General features: G+C 37.3%; 1 protein-coding gene across 1 annotated transcript in view; it reads left to right on the forward strand.

Moving 5' to 3' along the window:
* The window catches only part of lama2 (laminin, alpha 2), a 283,607-nt gene that overhangs the window by 46,904 nt on the left and 209,003 nt on the right, over positions 1-27,700 (forward strand). Inside the window, exons 2-4 of the mRNA XM_059355831.1 lie at positions 7,352-7,522; positions 10,374-10,486; positions 26,585-26,636. Coding sequence (XP_059211814.1) covers positions 7,352-7,522; positions 10,374-10,486; positions 26,585-26,636 — 336 coding nt within the window. The remainder of the gene's footprint in view (positions 1-7,351; positions 7,523-10,373; positions 10,487-26,584; positions 26,637-27,700) is intronic.

Here is a 27,700-nt window from a genome sequence, read left to right on the forward strand (position 1 = left end):
ACAGTCTCCCACACACGTATCTGGTTGGAGACTCTTCCAGGTTGTGGATCAAAACCCAGGAATAAGCAGGATGTTGGCTTGATTTCCTGGCAGAAGCAGGAGGCGGTAAACGCTGTGGAGAAGAAGAACCATGAAAAATACGTTCTTCAAAGCGTCTGTTTTGATCTTGTATTTAGGCCTGAAATAAGATATTTTTTATACTGAAGTCTGGTTACAGGATTTCCTGTGTTGGCATCATGACAACAAGCTAGTGCAGTTTTTGTACTGTGTGCATTGGAGGACAGATCCAGCAGGTATTAGAATATATGGGTCCTGCATGCTGCTGCTCTCTTTTTGAGCCTTTTCCTTTTACCTGCTGTGACTTTTCGAACCGGGAATAAAAATCAACAAAAGAGCGCAGTGAAAAGAGTTCAACCTGCTCTCCGCTGACTGGAGTGTTTGAGATGTGGACCAAATATCAGAGTTAAAATCCTGAGGCATCCAGAAACTGTGCCACAATGAAAAGATGGAGCTGAAAAGATGTTGATACAGGAGGAATAAAAGCAGGTTTATTATCATTACAATGTTAAAGCTGAGGGACAGAGAGCAGCTTTATTTCCTGATACAGTTGGGTATTAAGCATTGAGATCATTGTATGTGTGACAATAGTCTTGTTTATACTGTTTGGTTACAAATGGGCGGCAATGTTATTGATAGATGAAATGATGTCTATGTCCCTCGTAAACCCTAAGACCTGATAAGTGTGGGAGACAGCAGGGGCTCGAGATGGTGCCTACTTTTGTTTTGGGCCTTTTTAATTTTTTTTTATTTTTTTATGACCGAGGCACTTAAAGCTACAGTTGATAACTTTTTAAAAACTTCTTTTTAAGGTATTTTTTTGGTCATTTTACAGCTTAATTGATGGTTGAGAGATTTGCAAGCCGTTACTAAACCGCGTCAAGCTCAACAGAGCAGATGCACCAGACAGGAAATCCGACACAGAATCAACGTTATACACTTTCAAAATAAAACACAATACGCAGTTCATGCAGCCTAAAACTACTTCACTACCATTGTGCCACCGGGACGCCCTGTCACCCTTTTTTTATGTTGCGGGTCAAATTGACCCATTTCAAAGTTAAAAAATCTATTAAAAAAAAATAGTTAAAAAAAAGTATTTTTCCATAAAATAAAAAATAAAAAAAATAAAATAAAAATAAATAAAAATCAATGTTGTGTAAAACCATTGTATTTTATATCCAGGTATATCCAATTTCATAAAAAAAAAGTTTTAACATCCATTTTTTAAGAAAAATTAGTGAATTATCCTCATTGAACCATGATATTTGAGAGGTAAAGAACGTCATTGCACTAAATATTTATTGAAATGGTTAGTAATGGAGTTCATATTGAAATATAATCAATGTTTATTGAGATTTTTTTTTGTTTCTGACATTTTTGGATAATTAAACATGCCCCGGATCAAATTGATCCACGAACATTTTTCCTGAGAAACAAACATAACAGAAGGATGAAATAGGTTTTTGTCATATTTGATGAAACTGTCACTATATCCTGACTAAAGTACATGAGACAGATAATGTCTAAAAAATGAAGGCTCCTCTTTTCTCATATCTTAGCTGCATTTGCAAGAAGCCACCACGCCTGAATGAAAACAACCAATCAGAGCTGAGAAACTCAAACAGTCTCAAACACAAATTTCAATCCTGTGGGCAAACTGTCAAACGAGACAGATCAAACATGAATTAAGATTATGTTCCTGCATTGAATATTTGACATGTCAAATGTATTCAGAAACATATTTTAGTAACTTTTTAGCTGCCCTGTTGAAAACTGAAGGAGTGAGCTGAGGAGGTCTCAATCTACTTCGGATTCTTCCATTTTCATGCCTTTTCCAGTTTTTGGCCTGCAACAGCTTCCTGGGACCGATGACCTGATAGTCTTCCAGGCTCATGCCTTACAAAGTCTACAAGAGAAAATGTACCTGATTTGGTCAAAACAGCATTAACGAGCAAAAAACCCCCAGAAATGGTTGTTGAATCAACTAGGTTTGTATTATAACCTATGCTTGCATTCCTCTTTTTTTTTTAAATAAATAAAAAGTTTTCTTATATACCATGTTAAAACCCTTATTAATGTAACCACCCACCAAGTGGAGTGGATGTAAAGATCAGTATAGGGAGCATTAAAGCTAAACCAATAAATTACTTTTTCCAGATCTAGTTAATGGTTTTCATTGGTCCCCAGTTGTCTCCTTTAGCAAGGTTTTTTATTTATTACCTTCTTGAGCTTTTCCAACACAGATATGGTAGTAATAATGCTCGAAATTTATATGAAATAGCATGTTTTTAACAGAAAAAATAAAAATTTTATTTAGGGGAGAACCTCTAATCTAACCACCAAATATGTGTACATTACATAAGTTTCCCACAAACCGAACACTGTTAATAGTTTTTCTGTCTGGATTTAGGAACACTTGTGTACTCAGGCCAGGCTGAACATTGAATGCCGGACCTCTTTCTTATTTACTGTGGGTTTTTTTTTGTTTTGACGCCTCTGGGCTTCACCTGTTAGACCTGTATTTAACGTCCCAATGCTTTGAATTGTGGGTAATTCCCTCATGCAAACTCTGCAGAGCTGCAAATGTAGGAAAAGTGTGCATAAAGGGCTCACAATGTCTGCAAAAGAGCCCTCGTGCACTTGACAATTTGACAGTGAGACAGCCCCAAACCCTTGCAGAATTACTGTGAACTGTGCCTCAGAGTCTGTGAATGTGGACATAAACTGCAACACTTCTGAAAACTCCATTTGATATTTTTATTTGACATATATGTGTTAGATTTAACTTCTTTTCTTGAGATCACGTTCCTCACTGTTGTCGTATTTACTCAAAGCACTTCTCCTTAGTGATTTTTGACTCCAACACAAGCTCGCAGAATCACAACTTGGCCGTGGTCCGAGCGTGTCCGACAGTGAGAACTTTCCCTCTATGAAAACACTGTTATGGAAATCTCCGCTCCCTCAGTGGCGTGGTTTCTCAGATATCATTTCTGAGAGATTCGGAAGGTATGCGTTTGACCGAGTGTGTATATGATATGTTGTGAGCACTTGTGTGAGAATGTGTACACATGTATGAGAGAGACTTTGGATGTCTCAGATGTTCTTCACAGTTCATCAGGGTTGACATCTGGCCAAACAGCTGGACTCATCTGGACACACACACACACACACACACACACAAACACACACACAGTCCACACTTTCACCAGTGCTTCTCCTCTCTCCATCTATGTGATCTTTCCTTTCCTGTTTGTGTCCTTTGTGTACACTTGCTGTACATTTATGTGTCACCGTGTTTATGTTGCACATTTTGTTTAACTATAAAAGCTGTTGACCTTAAACCAGGACAGGGGTGTGTGACGTTACATTGTATGTGCCTGTGTTTGTCTGTGTGTGTTTGCCAGACAGGAAATGTGAACCATGTGCACAGTATGTTGAGCATTCCAGTGCTTTAAGTCCAACAGGCTTGTCATTCACTCTGAGACTAATGTGCTTTTACTATGGGAACAACTAGGAGGAGTCTGCTGGAGAGAAAACGTACTTGTGTGCAGTCTCATGGTGCACTTGTGTGGTGATGACATGCAGACGTAAATAACGACCAGTTTGTTTAGAGCTCTCTGGCTCAGTCATCACTTCTCTTTATTTCTCCTTTGGATAACAAGTCACACATTTTTATAGCATGTGCACACACTGCAGACGATTGAATCATACCTGACAAAATGATCTGTAGCTTAATTATTTTTATATCATCACTTTAGCTATAATACATGTACATATTAAGACATATTTATGTTAAATTAGGGCTGGGCAATGCAACCAAAATCTCCCATCCTAATATAGGTAATTTAATGTCTCATTAATTATATATATCACAATATAGCATGTTTTCTGTTTATTCAATAAAGATTGTTTTTGTTTACAGAATGTAAAGTGTCACACAAATTACATAAATATTGCCGTAACACAGTTTGGACGCTGGCTTTTTCGATAGAAACAATATTGAAAAATATAGAAAATAGAAATTTTGATCATTCTAACCCAGTCCTATTTATTAAGTATATCACAATAAAGCATGTTTTCTGGTAATTCAATAAATAAAAGTGTATATTCAATGACCACATGGTAAGGGTTATTTTTTGGTTCGCTCCAGCTTTTCTCACATGCAAGGATCAGAATGTAAAATGTCATCCAAAGACATAAATATTGCTATTAAATATATAAATATGGCTTTTTTTTTTTCAAAAGAAACGATAAAGAAATATGGTAGAAACTGTTCTCATTTTCATGTCATATCGCCCAGCCCTCATATGAAATGGTATAGCATGTTTTCTCATAATTCGATAAAAAAAAAAAGTCTAAATGAAATAACCACATGCTGAAGACTATTTTCATATACTCCATACTCCATGTTTTCAAAGCAGCACCTCTATGGTTCGCTACATGTACAATGATCATGATGAAAAATGTTGGAAACAGCTACAGCTGTCATACAGCTAAATATCAAATGCTTTTTTCTAGTTTTTCACCATCACAAAGTATGATAGACGCTCTTTTATTGTTTTGACGATTTATTGTCATACCGCCCAGCCTTATATCATATTTTTTTTATCATTATTGTTATTATTGGTGTCATGATTCTCTAAATCTACAAGTTGAACACTCTTTCAATTTTAATCTCACGATTCAAGTTAAATTTTTGATTAATTTTTTTGTTTAATCATTGTTTAACTATAACGTCTTGATTTAAGTGATCAAGAAATTGTTGTTTTTAAGTCCTGAAACTGTCATTCACATTTTTTTGAAATTGAAAGCTCAATTTCGATCGATTTTCTTTATTTTTCACTGAAATTGTGGCACCCCTAATTATTATAATACAAATATTTACCTGCCTTTTCTGTTTAAACTGAACATCTTTGCATTTTGGACTATTGTTTGGATAAAACAAGCTATTTCAAAATCCACTTGGGCTTCTGGAAATCGTGATTCTTCATTATTTTCTGACATTCCATTGTACAAATGATTAATCAATTAAGAAAACAAGTGGCAAATAATGAAAACAATCATTAGCTGCAGCCCCGGTAGCAAGGCGAGGCCCTGTGGCTTGCCAGCAAAAAACCTGTCCAGCTGATAAATTGTTGCAGTGATTACAGTATGCACGCTATTATCTTTCTACTCAGGATGCTAGAAGAGGTTCACCCTGCATTTACTACCTGAATCAACCTCTCATGACTGGAGTACAGTCTTTTGGGTTGTAGTCTCAGGGCTCTAAGAGTTGAATATAATTCGAAGGGAGAGTTTAAGTATTTGAGATATGTAGCTCTGCTTTCATGTCCTCGACCACAAATAAAAGCACAAGGGAGGAAAACAGAGTGATATTTGAATAGCATACCATTATTGATGGCTTCCCACAATATCCTGGAGAAACAAATCTGTGTACTTTGCAGTGTTTTCCATAATGTATATTCCCTCCAAGTTTACACTCCAGCAGGGAAAAATATCCATGGACAGGAAATGAGAAAAAAAACTGCATGAGTAACATAATGCAAATGAATAGTCCTTTGATATAGCAGCATTACACCGCCCAAAGTCTGCACAGTTGAAAGCCGGCCAGAAACTCTTCTCTGTGTGTGCTTCTTTTATCCGAAGATAAAGTGAATACGGCTCTCGCTATCTGTGAGGGGTAAATGATGTTAACTGCATTAGACTGCACCAAAAATACACCCATATTAACTAACTTGGATGGTATAAAACACCAGCCCTCCCCCTCGTGTTCCACTTTAATTACTCACAGCCTCAGAGCAGCGGCCATACAGACGCTGGCAACGAGCATACACAGAAAAACTGACACAATTTTAATGATTTTAAACAAAACCTGTGTGCAACGCAGGCTCTTCCTCATAACCCCTGCTGTACTGCATTTTAGCAATTTAACACTTTTTTTGTTTTTGCTTTGAAGAACAAAGCCGGTCTGACCTCAATTCAACTGCTCTGAACGGACTTGAACCTGTTATTAGTGATGGTCTGACTACTAATTAAGCAGAACCTAGCTATAATTTTTTTGTTAGTTTTCACCTTTAACAACTTTATACAGACATATTTTACCCATTTTCAAACAACAAGGAACTGGTTCCATTCCAGTTCGTACAGCTAATTAAATTGTTTGGAGCTTTTTGCCCAAAAATAAATTATTTTTGAACCTGAAATTTGGTTCCAAGCTCGATCCAAATTATGTCATTTTTTTCCTCAACTTGAAGTGATTTCAGATTGCTTTATACCCACAATTTAAGTTAGTAAAGAGCACTGATGGATGTTTAAATCTACATTTATTGTCCTTGCTATAGTTTAATGTTATGTTGGTCTATTTGTGTATTCCAGCACCTTGAACCAATAATCTCAACAGGTAAAAGAACACACACACACACACACACACACACACACACACACAGATAAATGGCAAGCAGGAGCATCAATGCTTCTTAAAAGAATGGACAAGGCTCCTTCCCCCTCCGTTGATGATGTATCCTTGAGTAATGGTTCCACTGAAAACTGACAACATGGATTTCAAGAATCAACTTGCTTAGTCCAGAAAGACAAAAGCTGCTGTGTCTATATCTCTATCAGACATATATCAGTTCTAATGCATACTAGGGTTGCTAAAGGGTGGCAAATGTCTGGTGAATTTCCAGAAACTTCCCATGGGAAGTTATGCTGGGGAATTTTGGAAACATTCTAAATAAAAAAACCCCTGACATTTCAATAGATTTATTTGTAAGTAGAGTTTTGTCAAGTTTTACTTACTTTATTGAAAAAAAATCCACAAAAAGTCCCATTCAAAATGTTAAATGAAAAAGATAAAAAGAGCCCCTCTTCCTCCGAAAAAGTTCGATTCATGAATTGAACATGAGATGGAGGAATGCACAGTGCATGTAGGGGGCGTGGCCTCAGTAGCCCTGCAGGGATAGCAGATATTCAAGTGTACTTGCATGCAATTTGTTTGTTTTTTTGGTCAAGATTGTTAAGATTAAGATTTTCTTTATTAGCCCCACAACGGGGAAATTTCAAATATTTCAATTATGATAAAATATATTTCCCCAACTATATTTCAGTTCCCTATTGAGGGCCAACCTTCGATTTTGTAAATTTCCTGTTTATTCCTATAAATTCCCATTAATTCTCATGGAAAGTTTACAACTTTGAAAATTCACGGAATTTTGCAACCCTAATGCCCATACAGTCAATTTTGTGTCATCGTCTGTTTCATTATGTTATCATCTGTGTGTTCTCTCTCCAGGACTGTTCCCGGCTGTGTTAAACCTGGCGTCCATGGCAGATATATCCGTTAATGCCACTTGTGGCTCAATGGGTCCAGAGATGTCCTGTAAGCTGGTGGAACATGTACCGGGCCAGCCTGTTAGAAACCCTCAGTGTCGAATCTGCAGCCAAAGGAGCACAAAACCATTCGGTAAGAAGGATTCACACACACACACACACACACACACACACACATATGCACTTATTGACTTATAGGCATGATGATTACAATAATTAATCATGCTAGATTAGTTCATTAGTGCCAGATTGGCCAGATGTTAACCAATCATTTTGTCTGAAACGATAATTACTTAATGAACAGAGGAATCAATCGCAACATGACAAGATGACAATACAAAATTAGCCCAGATCATAATTCAAACAGACAACTAGACTGTCAGTTATTTAGCCGATCAATGATTCAGTTAAACGCTCAGCCAGTCATACATCCAATCAATCAATCAGTCATCAAGCAGCCAGTCAGTCAGCTAATGAAACAGTTAGCTTTTATTTTATTTGATTAGCTAGATTTGCTTTGTTAGCTTATCAGTCAGGCAGTTAGTCAGCAAAGATGAGAGAAAAGAGGAAGGGTGCAAAAAGCTGCAAAAAGATTTAGTAGGAGGGAGGGAAAGGCTTAAAGAGAGTGGGGTGAAATCAACCAAAATGATCATTTTTTAACACTTCTATCTCAGTTAATACTAAAACGTATTACCTCCACCAAGGAAGCCATGTTTTTTGGCTTGTTTGTTTGCCTGTAGGATGACCAGAAAACTACTGGCCAGATTTAAAAGATCTAAGGTGGAAGGGTGTAGAACCCATTTCTTTTGAAGATACGAATCTTGGGGCAGAATCACTAATTATTTTTAATTTTTGTTAACTTTGTGAGTCTGGTTTGATGTAAAATCAAAGGAATGGTTCCATATTTTGGAAAATATGCTTATTGGTTTTCTTGCTGAGAGGCAGATTCTATGTATTAGCTTAGCTTAGCATTACACCTGGTCGTGGAATGGGCTAGCTTTGTTATGTCCAAAGGTAAATCAATCTGCAGACCAGACCACTCAGTTAACCCCCTGAAGACTAAGGCTATTTTCTCAATTTTTGCATACTTTCATAAATTCCCCTTTTAAGGAACGTGATGAACCTGAGTAGATACTACTACCCAAGTGTTTGATATGGATATATGTGTACAAACTCAGCTTTCTGTATAGTGAGCCAAATTTGTCCTAGAGCAATGTGTAAAGAAATTATTTGGCCCAAAGGCTGAAAAATTTAATTTTGCTTTTTTGAAATTCTGTTTGGGTGCTTGAAATGAGTTAACAAAAGTCTAAGGTTCACAAATGTGGTGTAATATATGAATAAAATAGTAGACGAATGTAAAATAAATGTCTAAAATGAAATTTTGTCAATAGCGTTTTTAGAGAGAAAGTGTTATCTGTCACTCTACTTTCATGGGATATGTGCAAATGAAAAATGAGCAATGCAACAGTTTTTTTTTCAAACCAAATATTTACCATAAAAACTATAAAATCTCTATAAAGAAAGAAAATAAATCCTCCCTTTGCTTTAGCTGACTCTGTGAGAGAGCAGTTGTCGTGGCGATGGACACCACAGTCCACCAATGACGCACGGAGAGGCAGATGACGAGGGTCACAAGCTCTCTTTCCTGACGTCTAATTGGCCGTGTGATTGACGTACGATCTCGGGTTAAAAGAGATGTGGAAGCAGAGATTCTGTTCATTCCGGAAATATAAAAATCACATTTTACACTATCGCTGAGATATTGATAGAGACAGTGACAAAACATTGTTTTGACTCGCCTGTGTGGCCATCGACTTCAGAGGGTTTATAACATGTTGCACATTGTTTTTTTTAATCCTTACAAAAATGTTTTTTGTTGCTGCATTGCAAGAGGTTTTGTGGACTATTTCTTATACGGGTACAATAACTTTGGGCCAAGAAATAACTGACACATAAAAGTTGTTTTTATAGTTGGTGAGCTTCAGATAGTTAGGGAGGATTTTTTTTAACCTTTGGACAGAACCAGATTAGCTTTTTCCCACCTGTTTACAGTCTTTATGCTTATGCTAAAGATGATAAAGGCATGACCTGCCCTGCCCTACCCTGCCTCTGATTGGCTAGCGTTTTTACCTTCTTTGATTGGATTGGTTAGATTGAGACATGAGGAGTAAGATTGGGACAAGAATATCAGGGCAAGCCAATCAGAGGCAGAGTAGGGTGGGTCATGCCTTCACCAAAGTGGAAAAAAACACCTGACCTGAGCTTCAGATTCAATTACCAGATATAAGAGAGGTCCATATCTCCTCATCTTACTCTTGAAAAACAGAGAATTTCCCAAAATGTTCAATTATGACTTGATGAATGCTGTTAAAAAGAGAGGAGAGAAAGGATTTTTTTTTAACCAAAGTATATTGTATAACATAGGTGCTTCATTTTGCTCGAGATAGCTGTCGTGTTTGTTTGTTTTTAATAGAAATGTCACACACAAGTAGCCCGGTGACTGACAGCTGCAAGTCAACCAGAAACATCACATCTTCACACAAAAAAACTCTCTCACACACACATGTAAACACAAGCAATCTCGGCGTATATAAAAGCTCGGCATAGTGACCTCTACTTTGTAAAAAGCCAATAATTTGTTGTTTTTTTCATGTTCCATTAAAGCTGTTAATGTCAGCCAAGAGTAGATTATTTTATTTTCAGAACAGAAATAAAATCAGACGTGAAATGTTTTTCTTCTTTTTTTAGAAAGGTAGAAAATGTGGTTTTCATATTTGGCCTTGAATGACTGAAATGACAGGAACAGTGTCCTCTCAGAACAATGCTGAATAGAAGCCTGAAATTATTTTTAGATATTAACATATTTAATAGAATAAATCAATTGACATACCTCTCTCTCTCTCTCTCTCTCTCTCTCTCTCTCTCTCTCTCTCTCTCTCTCTCTCTCTCTCTCTCTCTCTCTCTGTCTGTACGTGTGTGTGCAGAACGGCATCCGATAGAATACGCCATCGACGGGACCAACCGTTGGTGGCAAAGTCCTTCGATCAAGAATGGAATGAAGTACCACTACGTGACGATCACTCTGGACTTAAAACAGGTACACACCAGGTGGCAACCTCCTGCTCTGAGCAGGGAGGCAAACCAGGAAGTGCCTTAAGCTGCATTCTACTAAAAATTCCAACAGGGGGTGCTGATGGTGGCTGCAGCAGCATTTCAGTCCATTTAAATACAAAATTAAATGAAAAAGAGAACTTCTCACTCGATTTATTACCTCAGACATTTTTTTAGGATAACACTATGGTCTAAATCACTACTAAAATCTTTTTCAAGACAATTTGATTTTAATTGTGTAAATAATTGTTAAATTAAGAAGAAAATAGAAGATGAAGAATCATATGTCATTTTGGGCGTGGCTACCTTTGATTGACAGGTTGCTAATAAGGCGAGCCTTCATCAGGAGACAAGAAAAGCAATGCGTATCCAAGGCAATAAAATTGAAATAAAAAATAAAAAAGTATGTTTACCGGTTTAGTCTCATAACTTTGACCCTTTCACGCCTATATTTAACTTAATGACAGTTTATTTGAACGTTTTGTTCATTAAAAATGTCTTGTTCAGCGTTTGGTTGGACTAACAGACACTCCAAGGTGTCATTGTTCATTTTTCTTTGGTAAGTAACAAACATTTTGTTTTTGTTTTGTGCCAAAATGCACAAACCAATGGGTGACAGTCACAGTCACTACGTCCATTATTTATACAGTCTATGGTACATGTTAGTGTGGCTCCGTCTAGTTTTACTTTCAAAACGCACACTTCAATTATGGAGCGTGAGGATGTAGTTGTCTTAAGCCGAAAAAATTCCACAGTCTCTTTCTTATGGTTTATTGAAAACCTTTCGTTTGAGTATGACAAACAATAAACTGCAGCAATCCAAAAAATAATAATAATTATGAGCACGGTCAAAAACTAGTGTGCTCTCCTCGTCTCCATAATCCTAATTAAAACAAAGTATGCAATTATGACATTACACACGTCCCAGCCAATAAGAAGAGTGCAATTACCACTAACCAATAGGCATTCCTACAACCTCAATAAAGAACTATGAACTATGAACTACAAATCTGAATTATTTATCAGCTTCTCCACAATATACAAAATTGTTCTAACAGTACACACACACTCACTTATAATACTGCATCTGTGAGGGTATTGTGTTGGCTTTAACATGTAATAAACTAATGAGTTTCAAACATTCACTCCCTGTAGCACTGACAGTTGGCTCCCTCTTCACAGAGAACGACAGCTGTGGTCGGGTTGGATTTATGTTGGTTATAAAAGGATATTAATGGTGACTCATCACGACTGGAATCCACTGTAACCGCCATGAATCATGAAAAAACCTGACCGCAGCGTTCATTGTCTGCAGAGAGGCAGACTACAAACCTTTTTCTGTTCAGCGAGGTAGTTTGACTTATAATTGGATTAACTGAAGAAAAAAAAACTGAAAATAGTTAAGATTAGTTGATCAGAATTTAAGCTGAAACTGCCAATCAGCTCCCTAATCTTTTCTTAAATCAAATATAAACGATCACTAATGAGTTAAAACATCTTATTTTGGTCAAATGATGTTTGGAGAAAAATGTCATGAAATACACAAGACAGATACCTGAGTAGAATTTAATCTGAATCTTTGGAGGCCACGAGAGTAAAGCAGCAGCCCTGCAGAGGAAAAAGGAAAAGGAAAGTAAACCTTTTAGAGAAATGCAACCTGATGTCAAGCTGCGGTAGCCATGTCATGTAACAAAGACTAAGCTATACAAGCAGAGGTTAAGGACCAAATTTTATAAATAACACAATAACAAGTGCTTTGACAGACAAAGCCAAGCAAAAGCAGAAGGCAAAAGTGCAACAGTGCAGCCACATAAGAAGACAAAGACACAAACTCAGGTAAGATTTATCAGAAAAAGAAAAGAAAAAAAAATCTGGATACACACACACTAAAATGCTAATGAATAAGTAGGTATATATGGACAATAAATCAGTAAAAAGTAAAAAAAAAAAACAGACAAAATTTACGACAAAATAATATAAAAGCATGTCTAAAAATGGGTCTTAAGAAGGGATTTGAAAGCTCTCTGGTAGGTCATTCAGAAGACGATGCTCTTCCAGTTTTGTCCTCGCCAACAAGATCTCCAACCTAAACGACAGCACAGAGCGTGTGACAGTGGGATCCATTACGACACATGTGTATATTTACGTATCGCGGCTTGTGCTTCGCAGATCACAGTACATCGGTGCATTCTAAAAATGAACACATGTCATTATACATACATGTATGGTTTGCAGTTGTAAAAAAGGCTGCAGTTTCTGTGAATTTATGTTATAAAACCACTGACCTAGGTTTAGGGCAAAAAACGTCCTGGTAAGGCGTTATAAAAGACAGTATATATAGCATATAGATGGACATACTTTTCAGAGGCCAACATTTCCATAGTAAACATACTTTTTAAAATTGGTCTTTTGTAACATTACATTTTTTTGAGAAACTGAATTTTAGTTCTTCATTAAATGTAAGCCATAATCATGATAATTAGAAATAAATAAATAAATAAAGACATGAAATGTGTCATTCTGGGTGTAATTGATCAATTTAATGTGTTATTTCCACTTTTTTAATTGAATTACTGACATAAATAAACTACTAACTACTATAATCTATGATATTCTAATTTATTGAGATGCACCTATATTGACGTTTTCTCGCTTGGTTTATTGAGTGAACTCAGCTTCAACATCTGCGTTCAGCTTTTAGTCTATATTCTGCGATACATCGATACCAAGAAACTTTTTGGTTTGTGTCTGCTTGTTTGAGTTTATGGAGGAAAATGTAAAAGTTCTTCTTTAAGTGACAAAGCCGCACAATCCTGACTTCCTGCCACCATGTTTCTGTCACAATGTTTCTCCTGTTACCAGGCTGCATCTCATTAATCCCATCGTAAATACTGTAGAGCAATTAGTTAATCACTTAGAGGATGTATCTTTGTTTTTTCAGCCAAAGTATTAAGCTACCTACTATTATTTCAGCAGTGCCGAAATTAGTTAAACCGTCTTCGCCATCAATCACTTCATAAGCCGGCTTGTCACTCTTTAAATAATTGGGTTTCCATTTTTGATTCGTAAGGCTTGGCAGGAATCTTGTGATTGAGGGGCTGTGTACTGACATGGGATGATTTAGGACATCTAGTTTAGTTTAGAAGTGTGATTAAACAGATTACACCGCCAGAGTATAATTATATAGATGTCTTGAGAATAAAACTAATGAGGGTGAGAGACTGTAGTTCATGAGAAACCCTCAGTTCATTAAGAAAAGCCTGTGAAAAATAGCTTTTAAGGTTAAAACAAATTAATTTTGAATTAATAATAAAAAGGCCAATATTCTTGAGAAAAAATGCAACAATTAAAGCAAAAGCCTGAAGTTACACAGATTACAGAGAAGTCATATATCATACAGCTCAAGCAGAAAATGCCATTCATATCCTGACAGTTTTGTCGACTTAAAGTACATTTTTATGGTGTTTTACTGCTTTTTCGAACATTGCGAGACTGAATCTGAGCAAGATCTTTGTCACTCTCCCATGTTTTCTGTCTCTGTTCACAATGTTCTCCAGAGATGCCTTAATATTTGCTACAAAAGAGTGGAGTTTGAAAAAGGATCTGAGGGAAAATGAAGACGGAACAGCACTGAGGGACAATGGGAGAGACACACAGAGAAATAAGAAAGGGACATAAACAGGACTCAAAGCCACCGTGCAGAGGGATATAAATGATATTTCCTTGAAGAGAAAAACTTTGAGGCTCACAAAAGATGTAAATGGGTGACAAATTGTAAAGTGCTTTGGACAAAAGAGCCATATAAAAGCTGTCCGTTTAGCAGTCCATTATTGGTCTAATAACATTTTACAGGCTTTCCTAGTCACAAAATTGATATATTACTTAATTTTACACAAAAAAAAAGCTACAGCCCGAACCCTGAAGCCTTAAACATCAAAACAGTGACCTTACAAAAGCCCCTTTCATGGTGCCGTTTCATGCCTGGACATTTACGGCTCTGTAACGTCTCGCCTGCACTATGAACACGCCCAAAGCGGGATGCCGGGATCAAATGATCCACAAATTTTCCGCCTCCAGAGAAAATTGGTGGGACAGTTGTAAGCGGGACCATGATGAACGGGACTTCCCAACAAGGCGGGATATTTGACGTCGCTCGTTACATCTAACACAAACCTTCCACTTGGTCCGACAGTCATCGAATCACTGCTCACTGCGGCCGCCGTCGCTAACGCCGTGCACAGTGTCAGCTGCTTATTGTAAACAAACCGGCATGCTAACTGTACATGGGTGTCTGCCTCTGATCGTAAACAAACGGCATCGATAACTGTGCACTGAGTGTCTGGTACTTGTTGTAAACAAACGGTCTCTAAGTGAACACATGCTGCTGCAGCACATACACACTGTACTGCTACAGAGCTAACTGTGTAGCCTATTAGCACTGTGCTCCTGTGCAGCACTGCTGCGGCTCTGTCACACGTCACTATCGTCTCCTCCCACCTCGTTCCGTTGAGGTTTTTTATACAACTACTGTCTTAAAACAATTAAAATGACAAAGAAAAAGTAGCTCAATTTATGTGGAAAGAGAAAGAGAACAGACAGCCCCAGAAACAAAACAAACAAATCTTGTAATATTTTTATACTATATTGACAACTTTAAGCAGTCCAAACAGCTCCTCAGTGACTGAGACCTGCCGGACGTCACAGAGTGATTCTGCTGCAGACAGAGCAGTGTGTGTGTTGGAGTAAACAAATAAAAGACCAAAAGAATATTATAATAAAAACAAAGCTTTGAATTCTGTCTTTGACATCCGAATACTAATTTAACTATTGAATATTGGAATATTTCAGTTATTTATATGGAGCAGGATTTAATTTAGATGCAGGGAGAAACAAAGAGAGAACAGAAAAATAGTAAAGGTGAGATTTATTTATTTATTTATTGCCAGCCGTCACATACAGGGAATATAATTATATCTCTGGTCAGGAAGTAGAGGAGCAGCCATCTTGACATGTTAATGACTTCAGGCCCATCAATCACACCTTTCACCACTGTGGTGTGGCTGCAGAATATATATGCTCTTGTAAATGGACTCTCACACACACACACACACACACACACACACACACACGTTTTCACACCTGTCACTGCAGTGCTACGGCCAATGAATGCATTTGCCTGCGTACGCACCAACATACACACTTTCTCACTCACTCAGGAGGCTGACATGTACACACACACATACACACACACACACACACACACACACACAATACTTGCTCTTATCCATAGTCAAACATGATGTGCAGAAAAATGAATGAAAAGTGATTATAAACGCTGACAGCTGGATAAGGAGTGCAAGTACGAAAAAAAAAAATCTCTTCTTGTTCCATTTGCCACGCGCATGTTCTTTAAAAGCTTTTTAATACCAGTGAACTTTTTCTCAATGACCACCTACTGGGCCGCCTCAGCTCCGGCACTCATCTGGGCCGTGTTTGATGTGGTCACAGCATTGTATAATGTGTATTTATTCCAGTGAAAAAAACTGTCCATCTTTCTATAAAGTAGCAATCTTTTTCATTTGACTAAACGCTCATCTTGTCGTCAGTTGCCATTTTTTGCTGTTTTCCGCCATGAAAAACAAATTACGTTTTGTACGTACTGTCAGCCTGTTATTACAGGTCACTGGCACAACGTGAACACAAAGGGTAGAGCATGCTTGTTTTTCACACTTAGTACAATGGTGATAGAAATAACCACAAGAAGTAAAAATACTGTACAGTGTATTCTCAAATGTTTGGACACAAGACAGCTTCTTTTTTTTTTACGAGAACTGATAGTTTGGTTCAAATTCAAGGCCTCAATTCTGAAAAAGTGATGTTTTTCTAGGTACCATATGTAACTTAACTTAAATTTCAAAATTTTTTGCTTAATATTGTTATAAAAAAGTGGCTAATATCAGTAGCATGAGTAACAAGTATAAGACAGCCAAGTCATCACTGTAGCTTCCTCGCTGTCTGCTCTGCACAGGATGAGGATTATCTGCAGATTAGATAAACAAAGTTTATAACCTCACTTCATGCTTCGTGCTTAACTATTGCTTTCGAACAACTGAGCCTTTTGATGACACAACTTTTCTAAAAATGTGTTGCTGGCGCTCAAATTCCAAAAAGATCCCCAGCCTAAACGACAGAATAGACAGTTTGCCAATACTATCCATAACGACATATATGAGCGTTTGTCAAAATGGCCTATATAAGCGTTTTGCTGCTCATGGTACAGCGGAATATAGCACACATCATTATTCATATAGGTTAGCGGCTGTAATAAAGGCAGCAGTTTCAGTGAATTTAGGCTTTAAAACCACTGACCTAGGTTTAGGGCAAAAATTTCCTGGTTAGGTTTTATAAAAGACAGTTTAAACAGTAAATAAATGTACATAAATGCCGAAAGTGAAGTAGTTATGAAGAAAACGTGACCCACTTAAAAAACTAGAAAAAATATAAGAAACATAAGAAAATGCAAAAAACGTAGAAAACATAAAAAGTTGTGCATGTTACGAAAAAAATTGTTTACTTTTGTTTTCACACGGGACTTGAACCCGTTCTCCTGGGTGAAGGTCCGCTGTATGTTCGTGCTGCCTGTTCAAACATCCTATATTGATGTTTTGAGGGGGAACCTGTCTCTCAAATTCAGATTAAGCATATATTTCCAAAAATCCATCAAATTGATAATATAATAATAAATATATTGTCTTTGTACAGTTTTCAAGTCAATATATGTAAAAATGTAATATTTTTATTGACATTTTGCAATCTAGAGTCGATTCATTTGTCCTGGTGTGTGCTGGAACTTCGATTTTTTATTAAGCCTACTCTCAGTTTATAACTTCAATCAGTTTTGTATTGATGACAGTAGATCGAGCTCACATGCGTCTGTTGACGTCTGAGCGTGAATGTGTCTGTGTGAACACGTGCATTCTTCAGTGGCTGTTTTGTGTGTGTGTGTATGTGTGAGTCTCGATCAGTCCAACGGAAACCTATTTACCCTCCAGTGCGCTGAATTTCCCCTGCGACCTCAGTCATCTCACTCAGAAAATGACAGTGGGCTCGTGTGTGTGTGTGTGTGTGTGTGTGTGTGTGTGTATGGTTATCGCCTGTGACATCACCACCCTCATTTCCTCTCTTGTTATTGTTGAGCCTGTCTGGATGGAAAGACTAAATAATGAGAAAGAGTGGGAGCTGAGGGTCCGTGTGTGTTACTGTGTGCGTTTGTGAGAGACCGTTGAAGTCTGTGTATGTTCTTCATCATTTTTAGATGAGTTCTTGATTTGTAATTTTGCATCAGACTTGACAATCAACGTAAAAGTCCTCTGCAGGGACTGGCTGAAGAGGGCCAAAAACCATTTCTGACATGAGAGCTTGTATCCTAAAGTCTGGTTATTTCAAGGTTCAATATAAGTGCACCCCATTTACATGTTGAATCTTTTTTCTTTTTTTTTCAAAATTATAATTTATTTGATTTTTTAAACAATGTTTTAAATTAAGCATTTTTAAATTTTATAATTTTTATATATTTTTTAACATTACTTAACTTATTATTGGGCTTGTATACTTCCAGCCATTTACATTTCTCTAATTATAATTATTCTAAAAAAATAGTTTAAAATTTAACATTTCTAATTATGATATTTTTAATGTTTTAAATTAAAAAATTTAAATTATATATTTTTTTAAATTTTCTTATTATTGGGCTCTTATACCTCCAAACATTTACATTTTTCTAATTACAATTATTTTAAAAAATTGTTTAATTAATTTTATGATTTTTCTATATTTTTAATTTTAATTTTCTTGTTGGGCTCTTATACCTCCAGCCATTTACATTTCTAATTATCATATATATTTTATAAATATTTTTTTGTTCTAAATTTAACAATTAAACAATTTAGAATTTTATAATTTTTCAATATTTTATTTTTTTATTTTCTTATTATTGGGCTCTTATACCTCCAGCCATTTACATTTCAAATTATGATTATTTTAAAATATTTTTAAAAATTTTGAATTTAAAATGTTTTATTATTATTGGTTATACCTCTAGGCTCTGCATATCAGACTAAAAGATTTCCAGCCCTATCCATTGTGAGAAGTCTTAAATTGCTCTAGGCTTAGGCATTAGTATGCTGATTAAGAAATGAATTGTAAATATATTAGCAGTACTTTACCATAAGGGGTTAAACTTGCCATGGCAACAATCTTTTGTCATTGTCAGATGGTTAAATTGCAGTTATTATGGAAATGCTGGTTTGATTGATGGACAGTTTGTACGTCGTGGTCAAATCATGCAGCGACTGCTCTCTTGGGGCTGGAGGACGACCTGGCTGAGTGGTCGTGGTCCTGAAAGAGACAGTCAAAGTGCTGCCATGATCCACACCTCTTAAATACCTCATCATACACACAAATGCACTTAAAGACTACCATAAATGTCAAATACATGTAAATACATGTCACATGCTAAATTACTACATTTACATTTACATTTAGTCATTTAGCAGACACTTTTATCCAAAGCAACTTAGAGGAAAAAAGGGGAACAATCAAAGTATAGTGCAATAAGAGCCATTAGTGCAGCAATAAGTGCTAGTGACAATTCTTTAAGGAGTAGTGTTGTCGCGTGGTGCTGGGAGAGAAGATGCTCTCTGAAGAGCTGGGTCTTCAGGAGTTTTTTAAAGGTAGAGAGGGACGCCCCTGCTCTGGTAGGAACTGGTAGTGCCTTCCACCAATGGGGAACAAGAGATGCAAAGAGTTTGGATTGCCTTGGGTGAACGGGTGGCAGAGCCATTCATTGGAAGAGCGCAACGGTCGTGAGGTAGCGTATGCCTGTATCAGGGCGTTCAAGTAGGTGGGTGCAGTACCGGAGACAACTTTGTAGGCTAGCATTAGAGATTTGAATTTGATGCGGGCTGCAACAGGTAGCCAGTGGAGCTCAATGAGCAGCAGTGTGACATGTGACCTTTTTGGCTGGTTGTAGACCAGACGCGCCGCCGTGTTCTGGATCATCTGAAGTGGTTTTACTCTGCAGGCTGGCAGGCCTGTCAGGAGGGCGTTACAGTCGTCAAGTTTTGAGATGACGACAGCTTGTACAAGAGTTGAGTGGCATGTTGAGTTAGGTAAGGTCTGATTTTTCTGATGTTAAGTGCAGAGCGGCATGACCAGGTAACTGAGGCGACGTGACTGGAAAAGGTGAGTTGGTTTTCGTTCACCCATAACTTTCTCAACACCCTGATGGGGGCAAGACACAGGGAGTCAATTTTGATGTTGATGTTGTGGTGTATTGTGGGTTTAGCAGGGAGGACCAGGAGTTCAGTTTTTGAAAGGTTCAGCTGGAGGTGATGTGCCTTCATCCAAGTGGCTATGTCAGAGAGGCAGTCAGAGACCCACGCAGAGACCGATGGGTCATCAGGAGGAAATGACAGATAGAGCTGAGTGTCATCTGCATAGCAGTGATAGGAAAAGCCATGTGAGCGGGTAATCTGACCCAGAGAGGTGGTGTAGATAGCGAATACCAGGGGTCCCAGTACTGAGCCCTGGGGAACCCCTGTGGTGAGGCAATGCAAAGTAGACAACTGTCCATGCCAGGATACACTGAATGAGCGTTCTTTCAGGTAGGAATCAAACCGGACAGAGCCGAGCCAGAGATGCCCATTTTAGAGAGAGTAGAGAGGAGGATGCGATGGTTAACTGTGTCAAACGCAGCTGACAAGTCAAGCAGAATGAGAACTGAGGACTTTGCTGCTGTTCTTGTTTCTTTTTAGGCTTCTGTCACAGACAACAGGGCAGTTTCAGTTGAGTGACCGCTTTTGAAACCAGATTGATTTGGATCAAGTTCTGTAGTTCTGTAGGAGGAATTCTGAAAGTTGCTTAGCGACTCTACCTTGAATTCACCAAGAACTTTGTCATGCACATGTTTTGAACATACATTCTTCATGTACCTGTAAACTGTAACTAAACTTTTCAAAGCAAAACATTCAAGCCAGCCTCTGGTGGCAATTTTCAATCATAATGTAGCTAGCCCTAAAGCATACTCTGCTTTATTGTCTATTTTACTCTAAATGAAACCATAATATACAAAATGAACATAGCGAAAAAGACTTGTAACTAGTAACTGAAACCATAAACTCATTATGAGAATGTTTCCTGTTGTAATAAATCAAGCGAGAAGTAGAACATTTTTCTCAAAAGCTTCTAATCAATCAGACTTCTTTTTGCATCCAGTAGAGTCGCCCCCTTCTGGACGTTAAAAAGAATGCAGGTTTAAGGCACTTTCACATTGGCTTTTTACAACTTTTCCAGACATTAAAAAGCCACTATAGGCACACAGTGTTAGACATGAACACACAAAGACCAATAAACAGCACATAAATAACGCTATCCCATTTATTTCCATTAATGCGAATATCCAGATCACTGAATATTTGAGCTTCAAACCTCTACTCTTCAATTTAACATAATCACAGTCCAATTTACAGCAGTTTGCAGCAAATGTCTTGCTCAAGAATTCGTTAGTAGAGTCTGGAGTCTACTGGTTCTTGAAATCAACTGATAAAAGAACTTAACAACATAGTTTTAAGCCTTTACAGCATTTATGCTAGGATGAAAATGTCATATATCTTATACTGTATGAGGCATTGTCCTAAACTTTCAAGCTTTTCTCTACTTTTTCTTTTATGCAATAATTAGGAATATGAGGATAATATGTCGTCGGATCTTTTAACACCAGAAAAAATATCTTTATTCATGACAGAGAGAAGGTTAATGAAACATCTGCTGTTCCCAATAAAACTTTGTTGGGCTTTGTTTGACAGTAGTTCGGGCCAAAGCAAGAATGTGGGAGAGATTGCAGCATCTGGTGTTTTGTGCAGACTAAAGCCGTATTTAATAAGCTTAAGGCTAAATTACGACCAAGTCTGCGAGCGTGTTTGTGTGCGCATTTGTTTTATTTGTGAGTGTAACTGTGTTTTTGGCGGTTCAGACAGAGATGCAGACTTAAAGAGAATAGATTTCATTTGACTGTTACACACCGGGACATTTCTCAGTTTTATCCAGAGGCCGTTGTCTGTATGTGCTGCTCTACTGTGTTTGAAAACACAATAATTTATGTTTTTTTTAATGTATTTCACATTATTGCAGTGTGGTTAAAAATCGAACCCTGCTCTAAAGTGTTTGCTGCAGAGCTGCCAGGAAACTGTCATTCAAAATACTGCAGCATCTCCCCAAATTGTTTTTAGTGGCAGCTCAGTGGAAAAGCAGAACGGTGTTGCGATAAGATGACTGTGTGGCTCCAGTGAATATCTCCTGCTTGTTTGCCTGTGCTAAGCTTGGCAGTCAGGGACGCTGGATGATTCACACTATATAGAAGTGGGCCAAAAGCTACTTTATTAGTCCAGTGAGATGTTAACACATTTCCTCTTGAAGTGACAGTAAATTTTAACGAGTCTGCATACCGGCTCTGCTGCTCCGGCGGCAAATCCACCTGTGTGTCTGCATGTTTGTTTGCGTCTGAATCCCCCAAAAGAATTATTGTTTTTATTTGTTCTCATTCTGATCTTATTCTACTTTGTGTCTAAACTGTGTTTTGTGCTTTTGTGTGCAAATCCTGTTATAATTAACCGGAGTAGCGACTGGTATCGGAGTTTGATGCCAGTTTATCAGGCCAGAGAAATTTTAACACGTTGCCATGTGAAAGGCCTGTAAACACCAGCTGTTCAGTGAAAACCGCTGTCAATATGCGTCCAAATCACACTGAGACAAAATGGATTCTTCACAGTCCATTTGATTGTGGGCAACCCAACCATACTGGACACAGGGCTTAAATGGACTGATTGAGCATTAAAATAAACATTTTAAGTGCTCATTTGGCTGCTGCTGCTCAGATATGTGCAAAAAGCCATTCCCTGGCATGTCAGGACTGTTTCCTCTCTAATATGTAAGATTACTACAACAAAAATGCTTGAGAACTATGTGGAAATAAACATTAATTTGCATGGTTTTGAGTATTAGAATCACTTGTCATATGTGCAATTTTGTCTCCATCATATTCTTGAGAATCCTTTTCTCCACTCCTCTGCATTCTCAACACTTCTATTTGAAGTTCTGCGCGGTATAGAAATGAGCGAATTGAGACAGTAGTTTATTTTAGACCCGCAGAATTATTCATCAGTGCAAAAACAAAGCACAGATAAGAGACTACATCATTTCATCTGAGGCTAAATGAGTCACTGATTGTCTCACTCTTTGTTAAAAAGTTTAGTTGGACTTGAAAGTGTTTAAGTTGGAGCATGCAGATCCGCTTTGTGTCCTCCTTTTTTAAAGTCAAACCAGATTTCCAAAGAGAGAAACTGATACTTGATTTCATGACTTCTTTGTGCGTTAACGAGCTGGCATGTTGGCATGCTTTCTATGACAGCTATGGGGACAGAGAACCAATTATATTGTTTAACACTATTGGCATAAAATAATAATAATTAATAATTATTCTTTATTACCATTCCTAATAAAAAGCTGTCTCTTTTTGACTTGTAAGCTACCGTTTTTAGCGCAACTTTATATATGTATCGTCTTCAATGCTCAGCTGTCAATCAAAGACAAACTTGGACACTTGGGATTAAAGACCTGGGAATATTTTTTGATACATCTCCAAAGATGATGTCAATAAATGTCAGTACAGACAAATTCAATCTAATATCACTGGATGTAGCTTGACTCCAAAAAGGAAAATTCTGAATCTGATTTCAGTTGGATTTCAAAATAAATCTTTCCTCTCAGGAAGATAATGAAGACTGAAGATCAAAACGTTTAGTAATAATTTTGTATTATAAATTTGAATTAAATGGAATAATTGTTTGTTTTCAATCCCTCCATCAGTCACACAGTTTCTGCTTTTCAAACAAATTGACCAAAATAAGAGGCATTTCAGTTTAATCTTTCTTCTCTAATGCACTTAACATGCAATATTGCATTTTTTTAATGTAAGGATGATGGCAAAAGCAACATACTAGTAAGATCATGCTGATAAATTGTTACAACAAAAAAACAATTACAGATTAGAGGTCGACAATATTTGCGTTTTTTACTTGTATCAGCATCGGCCGATACGTGCATGCGTTCTCCGATCAATTAGCCCATTTCACTGAGCCAACACCAGGCAAGGCTCGGTGCAACATCTGCCATTCGCTGGTGAGCTGCTGCTGGTACTGGAAAACCAGCGCCACCACCTTGAGGTTTTGTTTGTTTTGTTAATAAATGTTTCTTTTTTTGTTTAAATTGAGACTTGTGTAACATTTGTTATCATTGTGTCATTTTTGACATGTAAATGGAGGGAGAAAAGGCAATATCGGCTCCAAGAATCAGCCCAAAAAAATCAGCAGCACGTATCGGGGATCGGTTAAGACTGATGTCAGAATAATCTGTATTGGCATCTGCCTCAAAAACCTGTATCGGTCGACCACTATTACAGATCGTCATAAACCATAAGGCAGTTAAATAATTCATGCTGAAAATATTCAGTAAAATTGAGAAATTGTTGCAAAAGAAAGTTGCTTGCAAAAAAGTAAAGGGCCTTTGTTCATCATTTCGGCAAAGTTTGAAGGCCTTTTTCTTCCTGCACGTCAATACATTTTTGAACTGTTGTTTTTTTTGTCTTTTATACAGAATGTGAATATTGGACACAGTGGTGAATAAATACTACATTTTTTTTCAGTTTTTTTGGAGGAAGGTTGATGTTATTTTGTTTTTTTTACTTTCACACCATAAATTAGGTATTAAGTCATGAGGGATAGACATTTTAAAAATGTACATACAGTCTAGCCAAGGGTCATGAGTTTTTCTCACTCCTTTCATCCTTGGCAGAGGCACTTCTTTTGTTCTTAGCTTTCACAATAAAAGCCCTTTATTAACAATTAGACTGCATAACAGTTTATCAGAGGGAACTTTGAGCATTTCCCGAAAATGAAAACTCATTAAAATAGCGTATAGCATTGGTTTACAACAACTTAGCTCAGACAGACGGCCAGACGCTGCTCTGGGTCAACAACTGTTGCTAATTCACATCGCTGCAAGTATAACTAGTTTTGATGCAAAATATTCACATGCAAGTATTTCATATTTTCGTGTTGTTTATTTGTTATGCCCCCCTGGTGTTAAAAGATCTTTTGAGATCTACATTTTTTATTCCTATATTCCTATATATGCCTTCTGTATCCAGTCAGATAACATTTTATGTCTTCATTCTAACTTACTTAAACAAGGTCTGAAATGTAACCTGATGAAACTTGCAGACACCCTGTTAGTTTGAGTTTATATTTTAAGCTCAAAATTGCCAAAGCAGGCTGCAGTAAAAAAAAAAAAAAAAAAAAAAAAAAAAAAAGAAACAGTTTCAAAAGAGTATATAGCCAATTAAAAAATAGAGAAAAGGCTGATAATATGATCTGTTTGTGACGTGAACTCACAGTAAATGTACCTACCTGACATTAAACGTCATGGATGCAGGATAAACAGTGATTTAGCAGCCGGGGGATTTCCTGCAGGACACTTATTGGTGTGTTTATTTGTTGATGCTGTGTTGAGCTTTAGAGGCAAAAAAATCCCTCGTCTGATCCAAATCTGATCAAAACATAGAATATGACACTGCAACCTCGACACACACACACACACACACACACACACACACACACATAGACACACACACACACACACACACACACACACACACACACACACTGCATTAGTTAGCTGTGTTCATCTATGTTTAGCTGCTGGAGCTGCCTAGCTGTCCCAAAGCTGTCACCATATTACAAGCTACCGCTGAGAGCTCTCTTACACACACACACACACACACACACGCATAAAAACACACCATCCCGTCCTCAGTGAGAATACAGGTAACACTGACTCTTTGTAGAGGGGTTGAATGACTGCTATAAGGTTACCCTGAAATACTCTTTCTCTCACACACACACACACAGACACACACAGACACACACACACACACAGACACACACACACACACACACACACACACACACTTGGTAGCTTTCTCCCTATTCTAATTGCTGCAATGTGACACTGCTTCCCACATCATGAGAAGAAAGAGAGAAATGCTCACAGAGAGAAGGGATGGGGGGTGAAGACGGGGTGGTGGGGAGAGACGGGGAGTCAACATTTGACCTACATCCAATGTTTGTGTCTGTCTGTTTGTCTAGTTGGTGATCAAACTGAAGGAAAGTTAGTCTAAACAATAATATTTCACTGACAAACAATGTGGTAATTTCAGTATTTGTGTCGCATATTAAGATCTTCTGTGTCTTACGTACTTAAACTCCCACAATGGAAGAAAACAAAAGTAGCGCTGATGGAATTTTTGGACTATTTTCTGTCAGACAATGAAATGCGCCACAGTTGTGCGACATAGCATCTGTCAATGATGACCCAAAATGAATGATTACTTGTAAGTGCACAAAATCTCAAGTAATTGCTCACTAAAGAGTACAACAGTGTCTTTTATATAAAGAGTATTGACTGAGTAAACAAAGGAGAGTTTTCAGGCAACAGCTTTAATATCTGTGTGAGAAGAAGTATGAGTTAAAACTAATCTAATGCTTTGAAAAGGTGCACATATTTGTTTTGTTGAAAGTTGAAACACTGATGTGAACTATGTTTTCTTTCTATAGGTCAAATAAAAGTACATTTTTCACAATCTCTGAATCCTTTTAGCAACAGCCAAACTGCTAAGTGAATTAAAAAATCTGTGGTCTGCAGTGTTTTATCTCCCTACCTTCTAGTTTCTGCTCAGCTTGATCCATATCAGGCAGCTACCACACACTAGCTGCAACCAAAAAGTTGTTTTGAGTAGAGCTGTGCTGCACCATGCAGTGGAACTGTTTGTGTCTGCTATAATAAAGTATACAAACTTAGCTTTCCAATGGAGAAACAAATTCTAATCAATTGAATTAAAGTTGTTACTGCAGGTACCTGTTTTTATGGGTTGTTTGTTCTTCACTCATTCTATCTTCTCTGTGTTTTCCAGGTTTTCCAGATCGCCTATGTGATCATCAAGGCAGCCAACTCACCTCGCCCAGGTAACATTCTAATATTCTGCTTTATAGTTTGTAGTAAGGCAGCCACACACTCTTCAGGTGTTCACATTACTGCTTTGATTATGTAATAAATCAGTGAATAAAATGCCAGCCACAGGCTCATTTTGTCGTTGTATTATGAACTGTTAAATACTGTAATCACAGTTTTTTAGCACATGTTCCTCCCACAGACAATAATTTGAACGCTCAAGATTTCATTCAATTAACTGTACTTTTACACAAGTCCAGTATAAAGTCCAGTGGCCTAAGGTACTTTCAGGACACACGTCTGCTGCTGTAGCTTGTCAGTTTTGACAGATGTTTGTACATTAACTATCTACTATCTACTATTTTTTGAATGAATGAATCAACCAACCAACCAACCAACCAACCAACCAACCAACCAACCAACCAACCAACCAACCAATCAATCAATCAATCAATCAATCAATCAATCAATCAATCAATCAATCAATCAATCAATCAATCAATCAATCAATCAATCAATCAATCAATCAATCAATCAATCAATCAAACAATCATCTACTATATATTTTATGTTCTATCTAAAGATCTTTGTAGTTTATTATTATTATTATTTCAGTTCAGGTCTTTATTGTCCCTCGAGGGGAAATTTGATTTACTGTAGAAGGCAAAAAGAAAAACACAAGACAATATAAAGAGGACATGGGACATTATTCACAGTTACAGCAAACAATTAACCAAAAAAATTAAAAGTATCAAGCCATTGAAATAGTAGTCACAGTAAAGTGCTGCTAGTAATATATATGAATAAACCCACTATTTGGTTTGCCTTTTCATAGACCTATATAGCAAAATATATATTATATAGCATCGTTTTTGTTTAACTGGAGTTCTCCTTTGGACAAGGACGCTATCTGAATCACTCACCAGGGCCCATTCTGCACCCAACACATTGTACCTGCTCTCTGTGGGCCCCCCTACACCTCGGGCCCCAGTGAAACCACACTGTCTGCTCTATGAATACTTACACCCCTGTTTTAGTCTGTACTATTCATTATGTGCAGGTATTACTTTGAGTTTAA

Source organism: Centropristis striata, chromosome 18 (assembly GCF_030273125.1).
Source record: "Centropristis striata isolate RG_2023a ecotype Rhode Island chromosome 18, C.striata_1.0, whole genome shotgun sequence".
NCBI classification, from domain to species: domain Eukaryota; kingdom Metazoa; phylum Chordata; class Actinopteri; order Perciformes; family Serranidae; genus Centropristis; species Centropristis striata.